The sequence below is a fragment of the Crinia signifera genome, chromosome 6 (assembly GCF_055691185.1).
Source record: "Crinia signifera chromosome 6, ASM5569118v1, whole genome shotgun sequence".
NCBI lineage: Eukaryota > Metazoa > Chordata > Amphibia > Anura > Myobatrachidae > Crinia > Crinia signifera.
Genome location: NC_139222.1, coordinates 255,109,492 through 255,122,812, shown reverse-complemented (window position 1 = coordinate 255,122,812; position 13,321 = coordinate 255,109,492). Strand labels below are relative to the sequence as shown.

General features: G+C 46.3%; 1 protein-coding gene across 1 annotated transcript; it reads left to right on the top strand.

Moving 5' to 3' along the window:
* The first annotated feature begins 3,462 nt into the window (after positions 1-3,462).
* Positions 3,463-12,794, top strand: LOC146009765 (alpha-2-macroglobulin-like protein 1). The gene is made up of 4 exons (XM_083150225.1): positions 3,463-3,563; positions 8,031-8,214; positions 12,392-12,557; positions 12,736-12,794. Exons 1-4 carry the CDS (start codon positions 3,496-3,498, stop codon positions 12,792-12,794), a joined length of 477 nt encoding a protein of 158 aa, XP_083006351.1. The 5' UTR covers positions 3,463-3,495.
* Positions 12,795-13,321: the final 527 nt, after the last annotated feature.

Genomic DNA, 13,321 nt, shown 5'->3' with positions numbered 1-13,321 from the left:
ATTAGTATTATGGGCCTTATTCTGGTTCACTTCTTCTGGCAAATTCCTTCTTAGGAGGCCACTGCAGGTGGGGTAGATGTAACTTGTGCAAAGAGAATTAGATTTGGGTGGGGTTTTACTTCAAAGTGAGATCTAGGGGGTTATTCTAGTCCATTCTTTCTGACAAAATCCTTCTTAGATGGACAAAACCATGTGCACTGCGGGTGGGGCAGATGTAACTTGTGCAGAGAGAATTAGATTTGGGTGGGTTTTTTCTTCAAAGTGAGATCTATATTGAAGTGTAAAATCATGCAGTCAGTATTTTCCCTGCACAGAAACAAAATAAGTCACCCAAATCTAATTATCTCTGTACATTTTACATCTGCCCCACCTGCAGTGCACATGGGCCCTTATTCTGGTTGGTGCGGTAATATCCGCGTGCGTTCGTGCCGCCGATGTTTTGTGTCTGCACATGTGCAGAGGCGTCTCTGCGCATGTGCGAGCGGGGCGTACGGCCAAATCCCGCATGAAATGTGAACACTCCAAACAGGGGGTGGAGATGGGCGTGAAGGGCTATTTAGGCTCATTACCATATGCATGCGCCCCACGTTTCATGGGCGTTCCCATGCAAACGCTGGGCGTACGTATGGTAATGTGGCCGTGACGCACGTGTAGGGGGCGGACATATGACATCGCCGGATGTCAGCTGCCCGCCCAGATCCCTGCTTTTGCACGGAAACATGTCCGTGTGGTCTGAGGTTGCGGGAGCTGGTGGACCACTCGGTCCTGCATTCGATGGTCTGCGACCATCGAATGATGGGGGAGGTTCCCTGAGATGGAGGAGGCGTATTCCATGAAAAATACACGTGCGGTCCGTTCGGCCAGCTTCTTACCGCATACGGACGGAGTTGGCGATCCGTATGGAAGGCGGGGTTTCGCACGCACGGTCCTGGCCGCATATTCGGATCCGGCCGCACCGATCAGAATAAGGGCCATGGTTTTGTCCATCTAAGAAGGAATTTGCCAGAAGGAGTGAACCAGAATAAGGGCCTATACCCTGTGCATTGTTGTGCTTAAATTTACCATTGTTATAAGGGTCTCCTTATTGTCATTCTTTAGAGCTAGTGTGCCTCAGTGCCGGTCCAGGTATACCCCTTGTCTCGCCCAGCCTCCTATAGCAACCTTGTCTAAAGGAAGACCTGGGGGCATCTGAGTACTGGGTGGACTTAATTCCACTGGAAAAGTTGGCTGCTATAGGCCAAGGTTTCAGGTGCATGAGGCTAAGGACAGGGGCTAGCTGGCAGCAAATGCTGCGAAGTCGCCCATGGCTTTTCTACCAACCCATCCCAATTATCTCCCTTACTGTCCTCTCTATAGCTATGTCATGTTGGGGTGTATTCATTCTGTGCCCATATTTCCTGACAAGGGAAATATCAAATATAGCAAGTATTTGCAAACCCTGTGCAATTCAAAAATTTACACTATAATGCCTATTACACACAATGCCACACACCGTAATGCCCATTACTCCTAATGCCACACACATAATGCCCATTACACAATACTGCACATATAATGCACATTACACATAATGCTACATGCAGTAATGCCCATTAAAATTAATGCCACACACCGTAATGCCCTTTAAACATAATGTCACACACTGTAATGTCCATTACACATAATGCCACACACCGTAATGCCCATTAAACATAATGTTACACACCAATGCCTATTAAATATTATGTCACATTAGTGCTGCTTACCTACATGCCCATTGTCAGAGGTATATTACTTAATGTCAGGGGATACATGCTACTTGCCAGCGGATTCAGTCCCATTGCTATGAGGGATTGCATGCTTGTTGCCCTGGGGGTATTTTTATTCCCGTAGCCAGGTGGGACATTACATGCTCAATGCTAGGGGAAGTTACATGCTTGTTGCTATGTAGGGTTACATGCTGGTTGCCAGGGGGTTTTACTGTATATGCTTTTGTCAGGGGCAAGAGGGGTTTGCATGCTTGTTACCAAGGGGACTTACTTGCTCATTGCCAAGGATTCTTACAATGCTTGTTGCCAAGAGGTCTTACAGTGCTTGTTGCCAAGGGGTCTAACTTGCTCATTGCCAAGGGGTCTTAATTTGTTCACTGCCGTGGTGGAGGGGGTAAATGCTCATTGCCGATGGGGTTCCTTTCAAACAGCGTGCCAGCGCTACTGGAATCCACACTTCCGGGTAGCGCTGGGCACACTGCACTCCTCCGGCAGACACTACAGGTATGGCAATTCCTCTAGTGACTGTCTCCACCAAGGAGGCGGACATTTTGGGAGAGTCGCCTCAGAGACACCGCGGGCTTCACGGGGAAGCCTGTGTGTTGTAGGCTGAAGCTGGCAGTGGCTAACTTGCAATGCAGTGGCTGGCCCAAGGAGCTGAAAATGTGACTAGCCAGGGGGGCCGCGGCCCAGCCCGCCCTGGCTAAGGGACTACTGGGCGAGTACAACTGTGTCAACGGTACTGTAAAGAATCCCTGTGTGGTGTATTCGGGCAAGATGTATATTTTATAACATACAGTACATGTATTTAGATAAAAATATTTAATGCAGTAAGTCACAATACAAGTTACACTGATGTGCACTGCTATCAGCTACATTTCTTTTTTATGATTCTGTCTTACAAACATTGGCCCTTATTCTGATCGGTGCGGCCGGATCCGATTATGCGGCCAGGACCGTGCGTGCGAAACCCTGCCTTCCATACGGATCGCCAACTCCGTCCGTACGCGGTAAGAAGCTGGCCGAACGGACCGCACGTGTATTTTTCACGGAATACACCTCTTCCATCTAAGGGAACCTCCCCCATCATTCGATGGTCGCAGACCATCGAATGCAGGACCGAGTGCTCCACCAGCTCCCGCAACCTCAGACCACACGGACATTTTTCCGTGCAAAAGCAGCGATCTGGGCGGGCAGCTGACATCCGGCGATGTCATATGTCCGCCCCCTACACGTGCGTCACGGCCGCATTACCATACGTACGCCCAGCGTTTGCATGGGAACGCCCATGAAACGCGGGGCGTATGCATATGATAATGAGCCCAAATAGCCCTTCACGCCCCTCTCCACCCCCTGTTCGGAGTGTTCACATATCATGCGGGATTTGGCCGTACGCCCCGCTCGCACATGCGCAGAGACGCCTCTGCACATGCGCAGACACCAAACATCGGCGGCACGAACGCACGCGGATATTACCGCACCGATCAGAATAAGGGCCATTGTTTTACACTAATCTATAGTAAAACATTTAGAAAAGTTCTTACAAAGTAGAATCTGTTTACATTAGTTCTAGTTCATGAGCATGGAAGAAAAGAGTTCATGTGTTGAAATCCGACTATTAAGCCAAGTGTTTCCTTGGTATATTTAATTTCCTCATACGCCTCCAGCAGGTAGGTGGCAGAATATAAATATATATACTGTAGGACAACAGAGAGACAAATACACCAGAGGTGACTCGTGGGCCAACATGCAGCTTCTCCTGGTGTCCGTCTGCCTTGCCATCTTCAGCTCAGCACTTACATCAGCGTCAGACCCGTAAGACAAACACATGTCTTAGCACATAATGCATTTATGTTTCCTATGTACATAGCCTGTATGTAACTTTATACTGTACAACATTTTTAATAATATTATGCATGAAAAAAGTTTGTGCAATTACAAACAATTAATTTATGTTTCATACACTATTTATACACAGCCTGAAGGTATTTTATACACTATTTGTGATAACTGTGTGTATTGTGGATTTTGGATATGAATGACCTGTATTTTTACTGTAGTAGAAGAGACACACACACACACACACATACATACATACATACATACATACATACATACATACATACATACAGAGTATATTCACATGGGGATAATTTATCTTAAACATAGTTGCCTACCCTCCTGCATTTTGCAGGAGACTCCCTGAAAAACCAACAATCTCCCTCTCTCCCTCATTAGTCTAGCAATCTCCCTCATTTCACCTAACCCATATCACACTGTTACATTTTTGGGTAAAAAAGGAATTAGAGACAGATACATTTATAATGAATCATCAGCGCCATTTCCCAGCACTTTACCAAGTATACTGTATAAGCTCTTACTAACTGCTTTGGGGCTCATCTACATTTGTATATAAGTCATTTTAAAAGATTCCTTTAAGATAATAATATCTGAAAATAGTTTTCAAAAGTAGGCAAGTATGGTCTTAACCCCTTAGCTACTGAAGTCTTTGTGCTTGATGCATCCCAACATCAGTATCAGGTTTTTTTTCTTGTAGTAACCATATACGTTATAATACGTTATTATCATGTTGAAAATTACGGATGCTGGCTCATTACAGATGCCTTACATCACATTATGACTGTGTTGGCAATCTCCTATCAATATAGTGCAAAAAAGGGTACTCTTGTTTTTTTTTTTTTTTTGGGGGGGGGGGGGATACTTGCTAAAATGTAAAACTTAACCTTTAATTAAAAAATGATCACAGGTAGGGATAACTGTCCCTTTTTCAACATAACATAGCATAGCATAGGACAACAGGATGATATTCATGGGCAGGACAAACATACTGTAAATAATATATGAAAACACATGTATAGTCAGGGCTGGCACCACCATTATGCCTTATGCGCCAGGATCTGGGGGGCGCCACCGAGCCTGACTATGACCTATGTGAGGATGTCTATGAGGAAGACATCTTTGTTGTACTTGATGCAGGTGGCAGCTGTGGAACTTCTCAGATGCCACCTCCATACTTTAACTTGAGGGCCTGGAAAGTAGGCCATGATGGCAGTTTGGGGTCTGATAGTCATATTTTCTATTATGCCTGTGCCCCTCTTTCTCAATCTCTCCACTTATGTCTCCTCTTACACATCGTCTATGTTGCTGTAAATATCCCTACTTCTTCAATTGAACAATTGCACAAGTGATAAACATAATAATTCATGGTGCTCATTCATTGTCTGGTATTTGAGCCACCAACATGTTGGTGATGTGTCCTCATACTCTGTTGCTCAAGTCTCACCAACTCGCCCCTCCTGGCCAGGTTCTGTATAACTTGGTGGCACTGAGGGGGAAATTTACTAAGAATACAGTATTTTGTATTTGTATTCTTAATACGAATAAATACGAATGGATACGGCTGTTTCAGCCGTATGCAAATTCGTGTTCCGGAGGGTAATTTACAAAGCAGTCAGATACGACTGCTTTGTAATCCCCAATGTCGTATTCATTCGTATTAGCGGCCATATACATGGCCGCTAATACGAATTTGTATAGGCAGTCTGCACGGATCAGTCAGGCTGCAGTGTGTAGAAAAAAAATAGAAAAATAAATTAAAAAAAACGGTGTGGGGTCCCCCCCCCCACGGATGTAACCAGCACTAGGCTGAAAGAGCCGGGGCTGGTAATAAAAAAATCAGGAAACAGGCCAAATAGGGGTTCCCCGGTTTTTTTTAAAACCAGCCCCAGGCTCCAGGGCCGGGGCTGGTTCCCAAAATACAGGGGACAAAATGAGTAGGGATCCCCCGTATTTTACGAACCAGCTCCAGGCCCAACCAGCCAACAGGGTAATGCCACAACCGGGGGACACTTATTATATAAGGTCCAAGAATTAACCCTACCCACCAGTCAGCCCCAATAAAGGGGTCACCACCCCTCCAGGACTTACCTGGCCAGGCTGAAGCCTGGTGCTGTTCCCGGTGACCCTGGGCTGTGGTCACTGGGCTGATTAAAGTGTAAAAAAAATAGAATAAACTATTGTCTAATACTGTGGAACTAAGAGTCCCACCAAGCCTCCCCCACATTTTGGGAACCAGCCCCGGCCCTGGAGCCTGGGGCTGGTTTAAAAAAATTGGAGAACCCCTATTTGACTGGTTTCCTGATTTTTTTTATTACCAGCCTGGTGCTGGTTACAGCCATGGGGGGGACCTCACACCGTTTTTTTTCTATTTTTTTTTTACAATGAAGCCTGCACAGCCAAATACAACAGGAAAATAAAGTGTATTTTCCTGGCGTATTTGTCCGTCAATCTGCGGCTGTTTTACGCTAATTAGCGGCCGTATTTTCAATATGGCCGCTTAGTAAATTAGGAATCACCATTCTTTTGAATGGTGATTCCTGTCAAATTCTATCAATAGTGCATTCATTCTTATTTGTAAATGCCAAAAATACGAATACGCCCCCAAAAATAGTATTTTACTATGAAAATACGATTATTTTTTTTTTTAACGAATTTAGTTTAGTAAATTTCCCCCTGAGTGTCTTTCTCTCTCAAAATAAGCACATTGTTGCATGAGGAAGTAATAATTGGGAATGAGAAACCTACTGTGCTAGCTTGCACGCAGCAATGCCATACTTGCCTACTTTTAAATACTAGTTTCAGGGAGATTATGGTTGGTAGTATAATTTAGCAATGCACCATATTGAGGGGGGGTGTCATGCTCCACCCAAAGGGCGTGTCTAGTTCCATATATGGAGAAATTGTGAAAAGAGATTGTGAACGTGGCACCTAGAAGCGTGGGTGTGTACTGCTACATCTGAGAGGAATCTTTTAAAATGACTTATATCCAAATGTAGATGAGCCACAAAGCAGTTAGTAAGAGATACTGTACTTGGTAAAGTGCTGGGAAATGGTGCAGGTGATTGTATCTATAAATGGATCTGTCTCTCATTCCTTTTTACCCAACAAAAATTTACATTATAATGTGGGATAGGTGAAATGAGGGAGATTGCTAGACTAATGAGGGAGAGAGGGAGATTGCTGCTATTTCAGGGAGTCTCCTGCAGAATGCAGGAGGGTAGGCAGCTATGAGCAATGCAATGTCCATTTGTATACTGTATATGTGTGCCAGCAAAGTTCCATTGTGCTTCATCTGTGACTGTAATACTGTATGTAAACATTAGGGGGCCGATTATGGATCAAACGTAGTGATCCGAATTAAGGCCCCTGCCCTGATGATCGGAGTTTGTGCAAGCGCATTTCTGCGCATGTGCAATCCCAGACCATGAACAGCAGGGGCAGATTGGCGAGGAGATCCAGCCCGGGAAAAGTTTTGAAGCAGCCCGGGGAGGGGGGGTGCTAGTGACCAGCCTGGGGGGAGTGCTAGTGACCAGCCGGGGTGGGGGTGCGCTAGTGACCAGCTGGGGGGGGGCGAGGTGGTGCCGCTGCTTACCTCCAGACGCTGCAGCTGTCTTAGTCTGACGTCATCCAGGAGCGACCGGCGGCCGCAGCCATCGTTAAACTGGTCAAAGCCACGGCCGTCCGCGAACATGATTTCTGTGGGCAGGGGGGGGGGGGAGCGTCGGCCCGGACATGGGGGATAGTAAATGTGGTCCGGCCCACCGGGAAATCGCCTGGTTTCCCGACGGCCCAATCCGCCACTGTTGAACAGCCACGGCGAGTTGCTCACTCCCTGAGCAGTTTGCAGAGAGGAGGGAGGGATAGGGGCAGTGACAGCGCTGGACCATGGGAATAAGCAATGTTGATGGGTATCTCCATGAAAATGTTGGGTGTTCCTATGGGTATGTGGGTGGGCCGATGCCTGCCAGGGGTGGGCAGCTGACATCACATGACATCAACTGCCCGCCCTTCCTTCTTCAAAATATAAGTTAGTTCAGACTGACTTTTATTTGTGAAGGCAGGAGAAATTATTATATCCTGCAGCGGGAGCATGGGAGGGGATGTGTCTCCATCACACAACCCCTTGATTGGTTGTGAGGAGAAACGGCAGCGGCAGGGCATTCATGCAGGTGGCGGTCGCCGTAACATGGCTTGCTAGCAGCGTATCTTTACTGCTTTGCGAGTCAGACTCACCCCTTGAGCCTCCTAATAAACATTAGCTGCAAAAGCTTAGGTGTAAAGTTAATATTGGTACTTATTTTATATTTACTTACAATAGTTTATCTTGTAATTAAAGAACTATCAGGATATAATTCCTATTCTATAAATGTTCATAATATAAACCATGGAATATTTCTATTTGTTCTTTCTGTGTCTATGTAGGCGCTATGTGATCATAGCTCCTACAGGTTCATTTCAGGGATCCCAGCAGAAAGCCTGCGTGACCTTCCTTGATCTAGATGGGGCTGTTGACTTCAAACTGTCCTTGCACAATAATAAAGACACTCTCATTATTGCTGAGCACAAAGTAGACACCGCGGATTACTCCAACTGTTTCCCTTTCCAGGTGAGTACACATGTCTAGCATATAAGGTTTGTCAACTGAGATTCCTCCTTAATGTTATAGCCATGCTGCTTAATGCCTTCCCACACACACACACACACACACACACACACCATGCCGCTCTCTCTGTCAGCTGCTGTTGGCACCCTGCCAGATCCCGTCTGCCGCCAATATCGAATAGATATCGGCAGCCACCAATCACACCATGTGTACAAACCTTAACACTGATAAGATTAATATAGGGTTTAATGCTGTGTACACACGGTGCAATTTTGGCTTATATAATCAAATTCGTATAGCAAGATAGTCAAATTTGCATAGTGTTAAGCCACGTGTGATTCCGATGCTGCGGCATCGATATCGCATGGCTATCTTGACGATATTGCCTGTGAATGTGGCCAAATAGCAAGATAGTGTAAATCTTAAGTGCAGTTAGCCAAAATTTGATAGATAAAATCGGATAGTCAAAATTGTCCATTAGCCTTTATCTCACCGTGTGTACACACCATAACTTATCATGTGATTCAGACTGCCAGTATATGCCATTTCCAGTGGGTAAGGAGGATGCTAATATACTAATACAGGTCGAGTATCCCGTATCCGAATATCCGTTATCCAAATTATTCCGAAATACGGACTTTCCAGAAAGTGAAATTTTTTTTTTTTTTTTTGCTAAAAACTCACTGGGGACATTTGTAACAGCATCACTGGGGGCATGATATGTAACTGGCACTATATATGTGCAAGACAATGATTGCTTGGCATTCAAATTCAGTGCTGAGATAGTACACACATTTTGTTTCACGTTTTGAAACCTTGTTTTTTGAACAATTAAAATATATTTGTGTGTATTTTATGTGGTAATAAAATATATTTGTGTGTATATTATGTGTTTATACAGCATAAATGCAAGATACTTCAAAATACATCATTGAAATATTAAAATATTCCGAAATACGGAATAATCCGTTATCCAAAATTCTCCTGGTCCCGAGCATTTTGGATACGGGATACTCAACCTGTACCACAAATATCCTTACATAGTATAAAGCAAAGTCCCTGAAGCCCATCTCTATGACTGAACGTAAGCAGTGCTGCTGAGAGGCTGGCCGGCCCTGGTAATATTTTAGGGGTGTGGCCTAATCGTGGGAGGCATGGTCATGCTCCCTTAGTGAAAAAATTAGTTTTTAAAGTTTAAGAGCAGGGGGAGCCAGGGAACCTCTATGCCAGGGACATCTCAGACTGCCCAGGAGGGAGTTAGTGGGTGAGGAAGACCAGGGCCCCGCTGTAATTAGTACCCATCAACCCTTCTCAGTGGTCATGACAGCAAGTGGCAGCAGACACAGTGCCACAGAGATGCACAGAGCAGTGAGTGTTCTCACCATCATTTACTGACAAGGGGTAACAGACAGGTGGCTGCAACAGTGAGGGCCAGATGCCCCATGTACACATCATTACACCCGCACACAGATACTCACTGTCATATACCCAATCCCCTGGCCACATGTACCAGCATCTGGTAAACAGTATCCCCAGTTAGATGTTTTGTACTGCTTGCAGTTCATGTAGAAAGCTGCCCAACCCAGAATCCAGCAACAGCACCAGCTCCCCTTTGAGCTGCTGCTGTTCTGTTTGCCTCTGAGTGACTGCTGTTGCTGCTACACATACAGGTAGTGGGACACAGAAGCTGTAGGTGTCATCTGCTTTTGTTCACCCCTCCCACCCTTCTGCATTGCCCCCATTGGTTGTACAGTCATCCACAAATACACGCTGCCACTGCTCCCAGGCGCCTCTTTCTCCTCCTCCATCTGGCTGGCGCTGTTGTTGGTTATGGGGGGTGCTGCTTCCTGCGTGTCCTGAGAGTGGCACAAGAACCTAACCAGAATTCCTACTGCCGGTACTCCTACATCGAGGCAAGCGCACTGAAGTTGGGATTCTGACGTCGGTCTGCTGACCATCGGAATCCCAACTTTTGTGAGGTCATCCAGCACCCACCCTAACAGGGGATACTATTTACCAGATGTCAGTATGTGTGGTGTTAGGATGCTGCCATCCCCTGGATGTGTGACACTGGGGAGCAGGGTGCAGGTGTGCTGATGTGTGCATGGGGCATGTGGTCATCTGTGCGGTGCCCATAATTGCTGTTATTATTGCAGCCACCCAGGGCTGCCATCAGAAATTGTTGGGCACAATGGCCCTTATTCTGATTGACGCGGACTTTACCGCGTACTTACGGATCGCGTCTTTTCGGCGTCTGCGCATGCGTGGAGAACGCAACGCGCATGTGCCACGCCTTGACTCGGTACCAGTTCGGCCAGATCCCGTCCAGAACTGTTCACCGCTATCATTCGGGAAATAGGGGCGTATTATGGGCGTCATGCGGAATGACACATGGGCGTAGTTTCAAAGTGGGCAAAACGGGGCGGAAACATGGGCGGACACGGGGGAGTACACTTATGTTGGGGGGCGTACATTCGGATAGCACTCCGAATGCACGCGACCAAAAAGGGCAGAAATGTGCGGTGTCCACAAGTGTACTATTGCTTTGCGGACACCACTCGTTCATGCGGTAGGCGAACGTACCGCCTAATGACTACAAGCATTAACACCTGAACCCAATAGAATCGACTCCTTTACTCATTACTCACTAATAGGACGCTTGTCAGTGCTTTAATTGAAACCATTGCTGCTTCAATTGCTGTAAGGGTTAATGTGTGCAATGCATGTGTTAGGCATGCTTGTAAGGATATATTGGCATCTAATTGATTCCAATTCCAAATAAGAAGTTTTTTGTGAGGATAGGTAATTGAATAAGTGGGTCATGTGATGTATTGCAGAAGATACATAATAGTGGGTTGTTTGGCGTAAATACTCCGCTTACGTGCGGTAGCACCGCTTGGCTCCCGTTCGGATGCGGTATTCCCGAGCATACTCTGTAATACTCTGTAATACCGTGCAGAATCGGAGTGTTTCTCCCGCACACGCATGGTTTGTATGTCGTCCGTAAACACGCCCTGTTCTTAAAGAGTGAGTCCGTCCGAATGCGGAGGACACGTGGGCGTTTCTACGGACGATGGCCGCATGCGGCAAAACACCGTGGCGTGCGGACCGCACCGTAAGAATGCGGGAATATCCGCACCGATCAGAATAAGGGCCAATGAATGGTTGATTATGATAAACTTTATATACTATGTAAGGCTTTGTATACTATGTAAGGCTTTATACTATGTAAAGATAAGGAAGGATCACTGCACTACTACACCAGCCGTAACAGCCAGTAGGAGTATACTAAGTACTAAGTAGCTGGGTCAGAACTACATAATTACATCTACAGATGGGGCCAGGGGCGCGAGCGCCCCGTGGCTACGGAGCTGGCTCTGTCACCCGCTGCCTCCCCCACTGCCTCCCCCGGTGACCCTCGCCACCCCACTGTCCTCCGTCTCCCTGCCCGTCTCCCTGTTGTGGAGACGGGCCGGGACCTGCAGCGGCACCGTCCTGAAACTGGGAAGTGCGTGCGTGTGACACGCGCGTGCGTCCCAGTCAGATGGAGCGCCTTTGCGCCGGTTATCGCCAGCAGAGACATGCTGGCGATCCCTGGCCAAAGAAGAGGCCGGCTTCATCTGTATTACAGACAACACCCAGTCACCATCACTCTATCATGTATTTATCATAAAGCTGGGAGGTACACAACACTCGTCTATGTAGCTGTGCCCGCTCCCTGTGTAAGTCATAGCCAAGCACTAGCAGTACAGTTGCTGTTCTAGGCGTATTCATGTTCCCGGCACATACCCTAGCCTACGCTATTCGTATTAACCTGTCTATGCTATACACCCTCGCCGTAGTGTTGTACCACCGTGCTGCATCATGCAGGTTACAATGCCGCTTCTCCCCTACTTACTCTGCCCCAATCAGTGCTGTGGATCTCAAGCCCACGCTGATAAGAGCATTCTGCGCGCAGCTGTCAGTGTATTATGTACTTATGAGAAGCAGGGGAGGGTTGCTAGTGAATTATAATTTATTGCATTAGAAATAATATAATACTTATTTAAAGTATACACAATTCAGTAGTCAGTAAAGTAAATGACATTATTTAAATCCAATCTATTGTTGGTAACCTCACAGATATGCAATAAGCCCCAATTGGTCAATCAGTGATGAATGATCCCTTACTTCTCACCAGGTTCCTGTAACAAACGAAGAATACTCAGTCTGGTCTCTCCATGCATTTGCACATGGGGAACACCTCAATATCAACGAGACCAAGAGGTTTGCAATCACTGAAGTATTCGATAATAAAAAGTGCTTCATCCAGACTGATAAAGCCACATACAAGCCGGGTGACACAGGTAGGACTAAGTACCATGGAATAACATAGCAGCTATTATTAAACAGCAGAGATATGAAATGGACAAACAGGGTGTTTAACTAGATTTTGTTACTTTGGAGATCATTGCCCTTTGAAATAATAGACCAATGATGTTCCCAAGTGCATCTCTAACTGACTCTTTCAAGTCTACCATCTAGAGGAGAGCAACACTGATGGAACCAGTTTGCTGGAGAAACGCGCCCTCATTTTGGCTTAATCATATTTGGCCTTGTCCTGATGTTTGTGGCTCTGCGCATATGCATGGTACAGTATATTATGAACATGTGCAGATCCCCTTTTGCACACCCAGGGGCGGACATTGGTGGGGACACCCATGGGTATGCCCAGCATTTAATATAATTATGTACAGAGGACTTTTTAATGGTAACAATGGGTACAATTTTTTCGGTACTTATGTAGTATCTGGGCGTCCGATTTAGAAATCTGATCGGATCGCATCGCATCGCATGCGACCAAATCGTATGCGATGCGATGGTCAAGATTTTTCCATAGGATTCAATGTTAAAATGGTCTGAGTCCATTTTAACATAGAATTCAATGGGAAAAAGGGGTCCTTTTCCTTTCCCCACTATCCAAGTGGGCATGGAGTTGGATATAAACCTGTGGCGAGCGTAGCGAGCCACCGAGCCCGAAGCGTGGCGAGCCCCGCGAGGGGACACAGAATACTTTTTAAGAAATATGCGTCCCCTCACGGGGCTCGCTTCGCTCGCCATGCTTCGGGCT

Bases quoted from the DNA above. Each gene is read 5' to 3' on its own strand.
- LOC146009765 (XM_083150225.1), top strand. From the start codon at position 3,496: ATGCAGCTTCTCCTGGTGTCCGTCTGCCTTGCCATCTTCAGCTCAGCA. The intron at 3,564-8,030 runs GTAAGACAAACA...GTGTCTATGTAG, and splicing joins CTTACATCAGCGTCAGACCC to GCGCTATGTGATCATAGCTC. The intron at 8,215-12,391 runs GTGAGTACACAT...ACTTCTCACCAG, and splicing joins CCAACTGTTTCCCTTTCCAG to GTTCCTGTAACAAACGAAGA.